General features: G+C 35.6%; 1 protein-coding gene across 3 annotated transcripts in view; it reads left to right on the plus strand.

Annotated features, from left to right (window-relative positions):
- DOP1A (DOP1 leucine zipper like protein A) overlaps positions 1-16,782 on the plus strand; it is a 92,484-nt gene that overhangs the window by 55,567 nt on the left and 20,135 nt on the right. For all 3 annotated transcript variants that reach the window (XM_014781087.2, XM_087443827.1, XM_087443826.1), the window contains exons 16-23: positions 1,088-1,240; positions 3,136-3,236; positions 4,669-4,928; positions 6,622-8,611; positions 9,446-9,557; positions 9,666-9,848; positions 11,605-11,730; positions 15,962-16,096. In XM_014781087.2, the coding sequence (XP_014636573.1) occupies positions 1,088-1,240; positions 3,136-3,236; positions 4,669-4,928; positions 6,622-8,611; positions 9,446-9,557; positions 9,666-9,848; positions 11,605-11,730; positions 15,962-16,096 (3,060 nt within the window). The remainder of the gene's footprint in view (positions 1-1,087; positions 1,241-3,135; positions 3,237-4,668; positions 4,929-6,621; positions 8,612-9,445; positions 9,558-9,665; positions 9,849-11,604; positions 11,731-15,961; positions 16,097-16,782) is intronic.

Raw genomic sequence — 16,782 nt, forward strand, 5'->3', positions numbered from 1 at the left:
TGATCACCTGTTAATATATCATATAGAAAAAGATACCACACTTGATCTGTACTGCTTTGCCCATCTTGTCCTCAGTTTTGTGAGAAGAAAAAAGATAAGGATGAGGGGAGTATTAGGGTAAAGAAAGGCAAATATTAAGGCACCAAAGCCATGGAAGAAATAATTTTAGCTAAAAAACAGGAAAGCTCATTTATACAGTAAAACTTATTTCCGGATGAAGTGATTGTGACATTTTTGCTTTTCATAGAGTATAACTTCAGCTCTCCAAAACTCCCAGCAAAAGCTTTTCTGACTCTATATTGTGTGATTATCATCTGTGGTGTATGATATCATTCAGAAAAAAATGCACAGTCTTTAATTTCTATCACAACGGTATAGTTGATATTCTCTATATAGAAAGAAGATCGAGTATATTTGGATTGTGTTACATCTTAAGCAGGTAGATTCTGTATACATAAAAAATAAAAATTTTTTAAATCTGATTTCAGGTCATTGTGCCCCTGCAGATAGTTCCTTCTGCTAGATTAGAGTTGATTTCTATAACATTGTGGTGGTAAACCCTGAAAATTGTTGTGTTTTTATTAATGCTGTCATAGATCATTACGTGCTATGTTAACACATGTAAGCTCTGAAATACATACGACCTGTTTTGTATGTCTTAAGTAGTTTGGATATTTGGACTGTGAATTATATTTCACTTTGCAACATATAACCATAAATATTAAATTGCATTCAATGTGGAATTTATATCCTCTTAAGGATAATGTATTCTAACATCACTTTACTAAATATCACTAAAATAGTGAAATGGGGTCTTATCTTAGCCCTGCAGAAATTGCTTACATGTCTGATGTTTAAAATAAATATCCATCAAGGGCTGTCATAAGAGATTCTAAGGGCCTGGATGACCAGAAAGTGGGGCAATGGAAAGCTACACTTTTAAATCTCATCCTGGTGGCATAATGAGTATCAAAGACCTTCCAGGTCTGGCATTCAGAGACTTGTTTATACCTAATAGGAAATGTTTGCTAAATAAATTTTTGTTTATGGTTTTGTAACACTGTTACTTTTATATCTTTTTCTATAGCATGTAGCTTTAACACTGTGGGACCAGCTGGGAGATGGGACACCTCAGCACCACCAAAAGAGTGTGGAACTGTTTTATCAATTACATAACTTGGTTCCTTCTTCTAGCATCTGTGAGGATGTTATAAGTCAGCAGTTAACCCATAAAGATAAGGTAAATTTGTCTCTTCTTATCCTGTGCCCTCCCCCCACCATCGCTCCCATTATACCAAAAGGTAAATTAAGGAAACTCCAGGAGAATGATTGTAGCTAGTATCTGAATAAGAGGTAATATAGCTTCATTCGGAGGGATCTTAATATCTTTAAAATAAATGTGTTCTATTCTTTTTAGAGGAAAGTTCTTTACAAAAACATCAGTAATATGAAAAATCAAGTAACCCAGAATCAAATGCTGGGTTTGTTTTGTGGTTCAGGACACCAGTTATAGGTAGTGATAATTAAAGTTGTTGCTGGTCCAAGTTCTTGAGTCATTTAAAGAGGAATCAGTGGCCTCAATGATGAAACTGATGAATACATTAACTAATACTATATGGGAGATGAAATAATGTGTGTTAAGTTACATTTATAAGCTATAGGATGGTAGTATGTGAGATTATATTATTTGCGTTATAGTAAATATCCAAAATAAGGATTTTGTATCCTAATGTGGAGGAAGTGAAACATAGTCAGAGTAAAGATGGCTAAGTTATGAGTGGGCCTGAGAAGCTAGAGCAATCATTCTGATTGACCTCTTCAGGGTAACTTAATGAAGTTTGTGGTCTTCCTGTGCCTGTTCTGTAATATAAATTTAAGATTTTATTGATCAGCTTTTAAAAGTGGACTGCCCCAATTTTAAAAAATTCTAAATGCTAGTGAGTTTGAATCGGTCATATTCAAAAAGGCATTGTGGTGAGTAAATGAAGCATTTGGCAAGGGAGGAAGTGGCAAATGAAGGAGTAAATGAGAAGAATGAAAAGTTTATTCCAAGTAAAATATTAAAATTCTATTTCTGCTTTAACACTTTCTTTCAAAATTGTTCAGAAATAAAATTTTAAATAAAGCCTTGTATTTTAATTTAATAATTTGTTTTACATTAAGAATAAGTCTAGGACAAATTATATACTGTTTACTTGTGTAACATTTTATTTGTAAAGAAATATTAAGTTCTGAATAAAGATATTATACATCCATGAAAAAATTAAAATACCTGTTATTACTTACTTTTATTTTTACATGTTTGTGTTGGTTGACGTACACACATAGGCGTCGTAGGAAAAGCATTTATTAAGCTCACAAAAAAGCAAACACTCCTCTGACCTATCACAAGCAATTTAGACAGTTGGAATCCCTGATTTTGGGGGACTTTTACTTGAAGAATAGTCTATAAAGAAAGACTATAAAAACTGTGATAATATAAATCAAGTAGAAATTGTGATTAATACATGTTCATTATCTAATACCAAATGCTGGTCTTTCTAAATAATTTATTTTTGCATTGTTATATCCATTGTTGCTTTAACACTTAATATTCTCCAGATAATCCCAGAAGTGGTGTAATATTCTTTTTGTAGAAATAATTTTTTAGATGTTTAAATTTTTTAATCTAAAAATCAGCTTTATAAGTGATGATAAATTCATTTGGGATTAATGTATAATTTCTGGAAACAAAAGTAAATTATATAGTGCAGTAAAATCAACTTTGACTACTAAGTATTTATGTTAAAATGAGGGGGAAAGTGCTTCCTAGTCTCAAGATATCATTACATGCACATTATTAACTCGTTCCATCCCCTGTTATATAATAATCTGGTAAAGTGATTACCTAGTCTAAACTAAATAATAATTATTTATGAGGCAGCATGAGATGATTCTTTAGGTTTAATATTTCTGTATATAAGTATTTTCTACATTTCTACATCCATAAAAAAATAAGTTTATTGCAGTGTGTATTGGAGTACTGTGAACATTGAACATAATACTCTCTCTTAAATGGCTACTTTGATTTTATTGAAATCACTTAATATCTTCAAGGGAGAATAAAATAATTTAATCTCTCATATTCCTCCTCAGAAAATAAGGATGGAAGCACATGCAAAGTTTGCAGTTCTTTGGCATCTAACAAGGGACCTTCATATAAATAAGTCTTCATCTTTTGCACGTTCTTTTGACAGGTTGGTTACATTTTATATTCAGATTTTACAGTCAAATATCTTAATGTCTCTTTTCTTAAATCTTCTGGTTAGTTTGGCAGGGGCAGGCAATAGCAATTTACAAATTTTATAAATAGAATTTATAAATTACTGTTGAAAATCTAAGCTATATTAAAATGCATGACATTTTCATTTAGCTACCAGATTTCATTTATCTACCAGATCTTCCCTTTCTAGCTCTAGAGCACCCAGTGCCCCTTCCTTTCATTGGACGACTATTCATTAAGCCCCTACTATGTGGCAGATGCCATTCTAGGTGTCAGGGATACAGCAATGGCTATAAGCTTCTCGAGTCTATATTCACACTCAGTGAAATTGCATATAAACAGTAGATTGTATTAAGTGTTTCTCTAGCAGTTGTTCTCAATCTTCTGCCTGAACTAGACTTACTAAAATCTACAGCTAAAATACTGGCAAACCCCTTCCGTGGATTCAAAGAACTGTAGCTGCCTGAGAGTGGTTTTGCTGTTTGTCTAGACTACTTAGATGACTCATAACCCAAATAAGAGATTTGCATTAACTTCCAAGGAGATACCATTTATAGGTAGATTTATATATTGGCATAAGATAGCAGTCTCACCAGCAGCTCTCATAGAGGTGGCCACAAATCTAACTATGCTTAAAGCCCAGCTCAGGATCAAATGTGTGCTGTACTAGATGTTATTTCAGCTGGTGCTTTTCCAGCAGCATCACCATTTTTAAATGATCTGCTCTTGAACCTCTACAATGAACTAGGCCGTAGGCCTAGGAACTTTACAAATACCATCTCTAATTTGACGACCACCTTTCCTTATCATACCTGTGAGGCACTGAAGGCCCTGAAAAGTTAAGTGATTTGCCCAAGACCACACATGAGGTACAGGGGATGGCCCGGAATTGAATCTTGAGTTTTCTGATTCCAAACCATACCTCCATACCTTTTACAGAAGGTCTTTCCTTGAATTAAGTACAAAGTTGTGACTCATAAAGAGAATGGGAGCAGAGGAGTATGGACCATCATGGAAATAGTGTTGACTTGCAAGGGGTGCAATATTTGGTGATTTGAACAGGAATATGTTGCTAAAACAAGACTAAGTCTCGAAGTTTTTTTTTTTTTCTATTCTTTATTATCTTATAAAAGTAATGTGTGCTTGTGAAATTTCAAAAAACACAAGTATATAAGAAAAGAGAAAAAAAGACTGTTTTCTCCTTTCTCATCGTATCTACTGCGACTGTAGAGATTAAGATTATTAAAATGCTATGGTTAAATGTTATCCTAAAGTATAATCAGTTTTATGTAGTTAATTCAAAATAAGAAACACAACATATAATAATGTTAATTTTAGAAAAATTAGTGTGTTACAATTAAAGTAGGTGTTTTGTTCTTTGTTTTAATTATTGGTGTTTATTGTAGGTCACTGTTCATCATGTTAGATAGCCTTAACAGTCTCGATGGTTCTACTAGCTCTGTGGGACAAGCCTGGCTGAACCAAGTCCTACAAAGACATGATATTGCAAGAGTTTTGGAACCATTGCTGTTGCTCCTGCTTCATCCAAAAACTCAGAGGGTTTCAGTGCAGCGTGTACAAGCAGAACGTTATTGGAATAAGGCTCCCTGTTATCCTGGAGAAGAGAGTGACAAGCATTTCACGCAAAATTATGCATGCAGCAATGGTGAATATCATATGGAAGTAGAACAGCTTTATTTAGAATTAAGTTATTAAAATAAAGTGAGAGGTGAACCCAACAGTGATTGGCGGGAGAATTAAATGTGAGATTTTCTCCTTGGGCTTATCTTCTCCCCTCCTCATGCACTAGCAGTGCTCATGTAGGCCATGTCAGGATGTACTTCGTCAGTGACCATCTCAGAGAACTTGGATCTCTCTTATCAGTTGACTCTTTCAGGGAGGAATCAGCACAGCTCTGGTCAGAGACATTCTTCAATTTTGATGAAAATACCTTTAGAGTTTATTTGGCAGTCCTGATCCTACAAGGCTCTGTAGATACTTTATGGGAATTTATAGTAAGCTTATAATGCATATTTATATTTCATGAGTCATTTTTCTCATCTGTAAAATGGGAATAATAATAATACCCACCTCTCAAAACTTCATTGTGAACATTAGATATTGTCATGTTTGTGACATGCTTAGTGCAGTGACTGGCATATGGTAAGTGTTTGATAAATATTCACTGTTATTACTATGAAATCCACACTTTACAAACTGTTGAGTGATGCCCTCTATAATACAGTGATAATGGCCCCTTATATTAGATTAATTTATTATGCTTTAGGGAGAAAAGACTCTCCTATATCTCATTTGTATCTCTTGACAAATAACCCTATGACATCAGTAATAAAAAGGTCATTTTACCAAGCAGGGAGCTGATGCTTAGAAGGCTGTGGCTTTCTCCAAGTCCCATGACTGGTAAATGATGAAACTGGAACTAAACCATTGTGCTCCTGCTTCATTTTTAGTGTGTTTCTACAGAGCCTTGGTTCCTTTCTCTAGCTTCCTTCCCACTCCTTCCCCTGAACCTTCTAAGAACATGCTCTCCCCTGCTTGTTGCTAACTTCTTTGTTAGTGCTTTACCTGCCACAGTTTCTGCCTGTCTGCTGAATTCTCACTTCTCCTTTGAGATCAGTCTTAGACCTCACCTGTGGTATCATGAGGCTTTCCCTGAATTTGATAACATTTGGTTTGTACTGCTTGTATGGAACTAAGCCTTCCACCCTTTCTAAAGAATGCCATCAGCATAGTATGCCCCCCAAAAAGTATAAAAACAGAGGAGTGTATTTGTGATCCCCTACTAATTTTAAACTCCTTAGAGAGAACAATGATGTCTTTTCCTTCTCTCACCCTCATTGTCTCCTCCTGGTTTGGGGCCTTACTCGTACTACATAATTCATAAATGTTTGTTGAATTTTATTAAAATCAAGGAGGTTATGTATTTATACATTAACTATATATAAACTATTTGAATTCTTAGAAACAGCATAACTGAAGGGAAATATCACACAGGGAGGAAAAAAACACTAAAATTTTGAATTGTAGTAGAAAGGATATCTTGTTTGGGGATTAGGACAAATTTTTATATTTTATTTGTGTTAAATGTGCTATTATGTTTAATTCAGTTGAATAATAGGCCTTCTATTGTTGAATTGTCTTTATTAAATTCTAGTTAATAGTTATCTACATAATTTTCTAACTTAAAAGGTCTAAATAGTAATAAATTAAAATATAATTTTAATAGGAAAATATAAGTAGGTGATGAAACTAATGATTAAAGATCTTGAGTTCAGGCTACGTTTCTACATTTCAATTATTTTAATATATTTTATATTTTTCCTTCTTTACTATGCCAGTAAGCCAAGTACATCTCATTGCATCTAAAGGAAATGGTGAAAAGCCGCTCTCCATGGATGAAATAGAGAACTTTAGTCTCACTGTTAATCCATTAAGTGACAGACTTTCCCTTCTAAGTACCAGCAGTGAGACGATTCCAATGGTTGTATCTGATTTTGATCTTCCAGACCAACCGATTGAAATACTTCAGAGTTCTGACTCTGGGTGTTCACAGTCCTCTGCTGGGGACAACTTGAGTTATGAAGTTGATCCTGAAAATATAAATGTCCAAGAGGAATCCCAGATGCCAAATGCAGACTCCCCAGATGATGATGTTCAGCAGGTAGTGTCTGACCTGATATGTAAAGTTGTAAGTGGCCTTGAAGCAGAATCGGCATCAGTTACATCTCAGTTAGAAACTGAAGCTATGCCCCCAACACACAATGATGTAGCTCCAGGTGAGGAGGCGACTAAAAGTGAAGATCAGTTCACTCAGCAGAGTCAGAGTGCTTCGCTGAGTAATGAAAATTCTCAGTTTCTGTCTCTGTCTGCGGAGGGAGGCCATGAGTGCGTGGCAAATGGAATCTCCAGAAATAGCTCCTCACCTTGTATTTCAGGAACCACACAGCATCTCCACGACTCTTCGGTTGCTTCCACAGAAACCAAATCTAGACAGAGGAGTCATAGTAGTATTCAGTTCAGCTTCAAAGAAAAATTATCAGAAAGAGTCTCAGAGAAAGAAACAATTGTTAAGGAGTCAGGTAAACAACCAGGAGCAAAACCTAAAGTAAAACTTGCCAGAAAAAAGGATGATGACAAGAAAAAAACTTCAAATGAAAAACTCAAACAAACCAGTGTATTCTTTAGTGATGGTCTGGATTTAGAGAACTGGTATAGCTGTGGAGAGGGAGAAATTTCTGAAATTGAGAGTGACATGGGTTCTCCAGGGTCGCGGAAATCTCCCAACTTCAACATCCATCCTCTCTATCAACATGTGCTTCTGTATCTCCAGTTGTATGATTCATCAAGGACTCTGTATGCTTTTTCTGCCATCAGAGCCATCTTGAAAACTAACCCTATTGCTTTTGTAAATGCCATTTCGACCACTAGTGTAAATAATGCATATACCCCTCAGTTGTCTCTGCTTCAGAATCTATTGGCCAGACACCGGATTTCTGTTATGGGCAAAGACTTTTATAGTCACATTCCAGTGGACTCAAATCATAACTTTCGGAGTTCTATGTACATAGAAATTCTAATTTCCCTCTGCTTGTATTACATGCGTAGCCATTACCCAACTCATGTCAAGGTCACTGCACAAGATTTAATAGGCAATCGAAACATGCAGATGATGAGCATAGAAATTTTGACACTCCTCTTTACTGAGCTGGCAAAAGTAATAGAAAGCTCGGCAAAGGGTTTCCCTAGTTTTATCTCCGATATGTTATCTAAGTGCAAAGTTCAGAAAGTTATTCTTCACTGTTTGCTGTCATCTATCTTTAGTGCACAGAAATGGCACAGTGAAAAAGTGGCAGGTAAGAATGTGGTTGCTGTGGAAGAAGGTTTCTCAGAGGACAGCCTTATCAATTTCTCAGAGGATGAATTTGACAATGGCAGCACACTCCAGTCACAACTTCTGAAAGTGCTTCAGAGGCTCATTGTTCTAGAACACCGGGTAATGACTGTCCCTGAAGAGAATGAAACAGGTTTTGATTTTGTTGTATCTGATCTGGAACACATCAGTCCCCATCAGCCCATGACTTCTCTTCAGTATTTGCACGCTCAGCCAATCACATGTCAAGGCATGTTCCTCTGTGCAGTGATACGAGCTTTACATCAACACTGTGCTTGTAAGATGCACCCACAGTGGATTGGTTTAATCACATCTACTCTGCCTTACATGGGAAAGGTTCTACAGAGAGTGGTTGTTTCTGTAACCCTACAACTTTGCAGAAATTTGGATAACCTAATTCAGCAGTACAAATATGAAACAGGATTATCTGATAGTAGGTAAGTTTTGATTTTTAACTTTATCATTGACATTTTTCACATATATGATTGCTTAATCATCCAGAAAGTCACAATTTGAATAAATAAATTAGTGGTTATCAGTAGGTTACAAATACTATGTTATTTTCACAAAGAAGAAAATTCAGCTTGAGGAGTATCAATAAAAGAATCAAGAATGGAAAAGAAGAAGGAATATTTAAAGAGGCCTTTTTTCTCCTAAGGGCTGAAATTAATTCTGATGCTCTTCTTGACTGAGCTGGCAAAAGTAATAGAAAGTTCAGCAAAGAGCTGTCCTAGGTTTATCTGATATGTTATCTAAGTGCAAATTAATTTCACACTAAAATTATTTTAAAATTACAAATAATTCTTTTCCCATCTGATTTTATTTCTTGTTTTGGATTTTCATGGTTTGGTAGTAAATTCCACCTGTATCTCCAGGTGACGTTCAAAATTTGTCAAAAATTAGCCAGGTGTTTCATAAACTAGTGTCTGGTTATCTCCTCTATAACCTCAGCTGCTATATGTGAAATATAAGAAAACTGCCTATGTTATTTAATATTGATATGCTGCCATCATGCAGTTACTAGAGATTTACTGGCTATATTTGTTTATTTTGTATAGAATTTTTTAGCCAGAAAGAACTTTAGTGCATTTAATGCAACTCACTTATTTTATAGGATATAAAAGCTCCTAATTTATTCTTTTAGTTATTTATTCATATAATATTTACTGAGCACTTACTGTGTGCCTACCACATGCTGGATATTTACTATCAGTAAAACATGAACTTTTCTTTCACAGAGCTTCTGTTCAAATGAATGCATTTTATTTCAGGCCTCTGTGGATAGCATCAATTATTCCACCAGATATGATTCTTACCCTTTTAGAAGGGATTACAGCCATTATCCATTACTGTTTGTTGGATCCTACTACACAGTATCACCAAGTAAGACTGCACAAATATTTTACTCCTTTTTAAAGACTGTGAGGTCTAATGAGTCCCCACTTGTAAACTTCAGTAAGTGATGATGTTTTTTTCTCCTGACTTTAATAGCTTTTGGTCAGTGTAGACCAAAAACACTTGTTTGAAGCCCGCAGTGGAATCCTCTCAATTCTTCATATGATTATGTCCTCTGTGACATTGCTTTGGAGCATACTGCATCAGGCTGATTCTTCAGAAAAGATGACTATTGCTGCGTCTGCGTCTATTACCACTATTAATCTTGGAGCCACAAAGGTAAACGTTCGCACTTCACATGTGGAGCTCAAGAGTCTATTCGAGCACTTTCCGAAAGACTATATTCAGAATTTGTGAATAATTTGAGTACTATTTATGGCACTCTGCATGGATTGAATAATTAATCATCAAATAATTTTAACCGTTTTATTGAGATATGACATATCACAAAATTCACCTAAGTATGTACAATACAAAGATTTTTTTTCTAGTAAATTTACAGAGTGAAACTATCAGCACAATCTAATTTTCAGACATGTCTATCACCACAAAAAGGTTCCTAGTGCCCCTTTGCAATCACTCCCTGTTCCCATCCCTAACCACAATCAACCATTAATCTGTTTTCTCTACATACAGATTTGCTTTTTCTGGCCATTTCATATAAATGGAATCATACATTATTTGGTCTTTTGTATCTAGCTTCTTTCATGTGACATAATGTTTTTGAGGTTCATTCATACATGTATAGCTTTGTTCCTTTTTTTAAGTTGACATTTAATATGCAAAACCCTCCTAGAAAACAGTTGAACAGTATATACAGAGAGCTTTAAAAGTTTCATAGTCTTTGACCTAGTAATCTACTTTAGTAATGAATTCTAAAGTAATCAAAATTATGCAAATATATATTTATAAGATATTCATTATAGCCCTATTTAATGGCAAAAAGAGAGATCCTCAACTATAAATAAGGAAATGGTTAAATAAGTTATCCTTTCAGTGTTACAATATGTAGCCACTGATAATCATGGTTTTGAAGAATTCTTGGTGGAAAAGTGCTTGAAAGTTTAAGTGAAACGGGTATTACACAATTTAACAAATATTGTTTTTCCAATTATGTAAAAAAATTTATCTGCAGAAACAAAGTAAAGTTGATGTGTTAACAGTGATTATCTCAGGATGATGGGATTAAAGATTGATTTAAAAAATTTTTTTCTTCCTTATACTCGGGTATTTTCCACATTTTCTACTTTATATTAGAGGAAAATTACATGAATATTTAAAAGTATGTTATGCTATGTCAGTTGTCAAATTGACTTCCCTCAATTACCTGACCTTACTCCTAGACCTGCCTGTCTAGGTCTGGGAGTCATGGGAACACACCTAGAATTGGGAAAAGGGGAAGGGTTAGAAGCGTTATAAAATTTTGTCTAAGTACTGATATTTGGATTAAACTATGCTTTTTTGTTGTTTAATTTCACTTAAATATAAAACAACTCCTGCCCCCCCCCTTTTTTAAGAATCTACATCAAATGTCATTGAATTTCTTATATTGTGTTTTTTTATTATCTCAAGTAAACAGACTCTTGCATTTGGCTGATTGTAGTTGTCATTTTATAGGTTTTTTTTTTTCTCTTGGAATTAAAATGACCATGGTTGCATCTCTCAACACTATTAAAGTTTCCTGGGGGCCGGCCCCGTGGCTTAGCGGTTAAGTGCGCACGCTCCACTGCTGGCGGCCCAGGTTTGGATCCTGCGCGTGCACCGACACACCGCTTCTCCGGCCATGCTGAGGCCAAGTCCCACATACACCAACTAGAAGGATGTGCAGTGTGACATACAACTATCTACTGGGGCTTTGGGGGAAACAAAATAAATAAATAAAATTATTAAAAAAAAAAAAAGTTTCCTGTACTATTATTTAGGTAGTAAAACATATAAGTACTATATATTATTTCAAGAAAACCTGAAAATGCAGTCTAGTTATTAATGCTTTCATAATTTTTAATTCGTGTGTCGTTTGCTTAAATTGCTTTAGAACTTGAGACAGCAGATTCTTGAATTATTGGGCCCGATTTCAATGAATCATGGTGTTCACTTTATGGCTGCCATTGCGTTTGTATGGAATGAAAGAAAACAGAACAAAACCACCACCAGGACCAAAGTATGTATTTAACCATTTGGTACTTTTTGTTTTTTCACTTGGTGAGCATTTGGTAAGTACATGCTGATTTTCAGTTCTCCCTTAGTTGCAGTGGGGCAGGGATGGGATGGGTAGTGGAAAAGCAACAGTTTGTCTACAATTCTAGATAATTCTTGTTGCTTAAATTTCTAAAGCACAAAAGGTATTATTCTATGTGAAAAAAGAAATTAGTATGATATTAAAACTGTAGCTGTATTTTAAATAGAAATGGTAATATAGTACTGTGTATTTTTTAAATGCTAGTCATTCAAGGTACCAAACAAGGATATGGAGAGAAGTTTTCATCTTGACTAGTTTTTCATTATGACGTGATAGCTTAAATAGTTCGTTTTTAAATGTAATTTATATATTGGTTTTGACTGGATTATATGTGAAAATTTTGTTGTTTTGTGACTTTTAACAGTTCAAAAAAGGTGTTCCATATTGGAAATAGTGACTGAGAATATTAAGGCTATTAAATTTACATTCACACAAAATGTATGATTTATCTAGCTAAGGGTTTCTGATCTGTTATTTCTGAGCTGATTTCACATTACATATATGCTGAAATTTCTAAAATAATAAACGTAAACATTCCTACTTATATGACATTATTTTGCTTGTGAGGATTTAGTAGTAGGCATTACATTAGACAGAAGTGAAATCCTGGACTATTTAAAAGCAGTCAAGGACATGTGGTTAACATGGCATATTGAACCCATGCATTTTGCTCTGCTGTCTTCCCAAAAATGAGAATAAAGGAATTTAAAAAGGTATAAACCCACAGTGACAAACATTGGGAGTGGTGACCACAGAAAAATAAGAAGTGTTAACAGAATTTTGCGAGATGAAAAACACATGTCTGAGTTGTAACTGACTTAGTAGAGAAAGCTGATATCTAATAGCCTGCAAGAAGGGGACCAATTCCTGCTATAAAACCACAGGCGGTCTTGGGGAGTAGAGTATCAGGTACTTTTAAAGGCAAAGGGTTAGGATGGGGCTGAAATCTGGAAGATTCATTGAAAGTTTATGTAAGGAGCGGGTAGACCCCTTCTAGATCCCTTTTCCCCAACCCAAGCAACCACCCACTTCTCCTACCCTACCCCAGCAGGAGACTGGAGTCAAGTTTACTCTATGAAGAGTTTGTCAAGAGAGGCTGTGGACTCAAGGGCACAAGATTCTCACAGGTAGAAGTTAGACTTCATGCTGAAAACAAGAGCATTCAGGAAAAGTCTACAAACTGAAAAATGAGAATCAACTTCACCCCAGTGAGATGGCAAGAGGATATATGTCCCTCAGGTAGGAGTTTTGAGGATTCCTCTCTAGGAAGATGACCTGACCAAGAAAAAAGACCTATAGCTGCTGAAGTTTTTGAGTCCCCTAACAAAAAAACGGGGCTGCTATGACCACACAGGGAGGCCCACCTATCCATTAGTCTTGCACAAAAATGCTTGAATTCCCATCACTTTTTAATTTCTTTTTGAAAGACAATCACAACATAGTTGTTAAGAGCACAGACTTTGAAACTAGATCCTTGAGCTTCAAATCCTGACTTCTCCACTCACTAGCTATATGACTTCAGGGTAGAAATACTACTTCGTGGGGTTGGTTGTGAGAATTAGAAGAATATATATGTATACACTGTCATCACCGTGGCCTGGGTGTGTTTCCTGGTCAGGGAAACACACCACCCATCTGTCATCTGTCATAGTGTGGCGGCTGTGTGCTGAAAGCTGTGCCACCCGTATTTCACATACCAGCAGGGTCACCCATGGTGGACAGGTTTCAGCGGAGCTTCCAAACTAAGAAGGACCTGGCCACCCACTTCCAAAAAAATTGGCCGTGAAAACCCTATGAATAGCAGTGGAACATTATCCAATAGAGTGCCAGAAGATGAGAGGAAGGCACAAAAAGACTGGGCAGGGTTCCACTCTGCTGTGCACAGGGTTGCTAGGAATCAAAATCAACGGGACTAATAAAAACCATATATATGACACTTAGAGCAATGCCTGGCACTTAATAAGCACTCTGCAAATATTAGCTATATTATTATTCCTTACATTTAAATATGAATAGAGAGACAAGGATTACCAGTCACATGAAGAAGGCCTCTAATATAAAAGACAAATACCAAAACAACGAGGCAAAAAAATTCAAAAGAAACAATACAGGTAACAGAAGAAAATGTAAATAATAATAGTGATGGCTTTCAAGAAGTGAAACCATATTGCATCCGTGAAATAAGAGGAGATTATAAGAAAGACCATTGCAAAAATTAAAATTCTTCTTGGATATTAAAAATTTTATAGCAGAAGCAAAACAAAAACGGTATAAACGTTGAAAGAGAAAGTTGATAAATATCAGAAATAGAACATAAATGTAAAGTAATGGAAAATAGGAGAGTGATACTGGAGGCTCAATATGGGCATACTTCTTTTCATTGCACTTTGCAGATCCTGCATTTTTACAAGACTCTCCACCAGCAGAAAGATTACAACTTGCTGAAGGCTCAGATGATAATATGTTTTAGCAATAAAGTATTTTTTAATTAAGATATGTACATTATTTTTTTATGCTATTGCACACTTAATAGACTACAATATAGTATAAACATAACATTTATATGCACTGGGAAACTGAAAACTTCGTGTGACTCGCTTTATTGCCATATTCACTTTACTGCAGTTGTCTGGGACTGAAGCTGCAGTATCTCCGAGATATGCCCGTATCTTTTGCAGAAAGAACAGAAAAAATGAGGGGAGAAAAATATCACAGTAATAATACAAGAAAATTTCCCAGAAATGAGTTTCCACAGGCACTGTGAAAATGACTACACAAAGATCAGCATGTAATTTCAGAACACTGGAGATAAAGAGGAGATCTGAAAATCTAAAGAGAAAATACTGGTCCTATTCAGTGAAATAATGATAAGATTTGTCTATAGTAACACTGGAAATTGTGATGGGAAAATTAGTTTCAACCTATATTTCTGTACTCAGCCAAACTGTCACTCAAGGCATTTTTGAACCATGCAATGTCTCAAAAAAAAAAAAAAACCATCAATTCACCCTTTCTCAGCTACTGGAAGATGCATCTCTACCAGAGGAGGAATAAACCAAAAAGGAAGAAGACATGAGATCCAAGAAAGAGGGGTTCCAACACAGAAGAAAAGGAAATGGAATCTCTAGGCCAGTGGTCATAGGAGAGAGATCAAGATGATACTGTGTAGCAAGCCTAGAGAGTACTAAGCCAGGGTAGAACAGAAAGACATTGAACAGATGTCTCAAAAAAAAAAAAAAAAAGAGGAGAAGAAGGGAGAATGTTAATTACCTGATGTATTTGAATATGTATTAGGGGAGATTTACAGTTGTTGGAGCATTTGGGATGCATTTGTGATAGAGAGAACCAAGCTAACAAAAAGAAAAAGTAGTTTAACACTAGGAAAAACAAAAGTTGTACAGGAAGAGAAATGCAATGATAGTACAATACACAGCACAACAATAAATAGTCATGTGAACACTGGGTGTTGATTTAAATAAAATTATGATATTATGATGTTGGGACGATAGGGAGAAAAGTATAAGAGAGCTAAATTTTTGTCTTCTAAAGTTAGGAAGTCAGGGCCGGCCCCGTGGCTTAGCGGTTAAGTGCGTGCGCTCTGCTACTGGCGGCCAGGGTTCGGATCCCGGGCGCGCACCTACGCACCGCTTCTCCGGCCATGCTGAGGCCGCGTCCCACATACAGCAACTAGAAGGATGTGCAGCTATGACATACAACTATCTACTGGGGCTTTGGGGGAAAAATAAATAAATAAATTTAAAAAATTAAAAAAAAAAATTAAGTTAGGAAGTCAGTAGATAATGTCTAAAATTGAAAAAAAAAGTCATGAAAGGAAAAAATAATAGCAATGTGTATTATTCAGAAATAATAGAAAAGAGCTAAGAGTTGGGAATGGTTACTCTGGGGCATAAGAAGGGCTAGGGCACTGCTATTTTGTCTTATCAGGCTTATTGTCCTATTTGATTTTTTGAAATGATATAAATGTATTATATTGATTAAAAAAAAATAAATTTTACCTAAAGTAATCAAGGGACTTGGAAAAAAAAGTCCTTTATATTAAGAAGAGGCCATAAAATAGTCTCATAATTCTGTGATTTCTCTTAAAAGACTATGTACACACATACATATGTAAATACAGTGATGTGTTATCCAGGTCATTCCAGCAGCCAGTGAAGAACAGCTTTTACTGGTAGAACTGGTTCGCTCAATCAGTGTCATGAGAGCAGAAACTGTTATACAGACTGTGAAAGAAGTTTTAAAGCAGCCTCCAGCCATAGCCAAGGACAAGGTAAGAAACGCTTTTCTTTGCAATTCTATTTTAGAAGTGATGCTGGTAGGTAAGTTATTTTTTGTACAATAATGTCCTTTTAACTATAGTACGTATTTGAGAGATGAGTGCACGTGGCCCTCACACTACCATAGTGAAAACAGTGCTCAATATCTGCAGTGACTTCCTGTAGCCAGTGAAGAGCAGTTCACTGCTCATCTCTCTGTGTACACCTAAAGCAGTCAAGAGCCGTGGGACCAAATTAGGGAAAGTTTTTCTCGCCATTTAAAGGAAGAACACAGAAGCCAGAGCTCAAGGTGTGCTTACCTCAGTTGTTGGCTTTTTCACAGCTTCTTTATTACTTTCTCTTGAGAATGAATCTCTCAGTTCTGTAAACTCCCTATGTTTTGCCATAACCTTAGTTCTAGTCCGTGTCATTTCTTGACTCTGTACAAGACTGTGCTTTGCAAGGACTGCAGAAAATTCATAATCGTCTCTGCATTCACAGTGTACTGTCTCTAATTAGGCAAACATAAAAGTCTACAAATTAGTAAAATCATGGACTTACCTACTTTTTTTGCTCTTTGTTCCAGCAATAAGAGGTCATATTTTCTTGGAAAATATTTACCAATTGCAAACATTAGTCTTTAAGCCAAGCCAAAATAGACCTAATTACATTCTTAAAAGAATTATTACACGTCTCTGAA

Source organism: Ceratotherium simum, chromosome 19 (assembly GCF_057802395.1).
Source record: "Ceratotherium simum simum isolate JZ-2026a chromosome 19, ASM5780239v1, whole genome shotgun sequence".
NCBI lineage: Eukaryota > Metazoa > Chordata > Mammalia > Perissodactyla > Rhinocerotidae > Ceratotherium > Ceratotherium simum.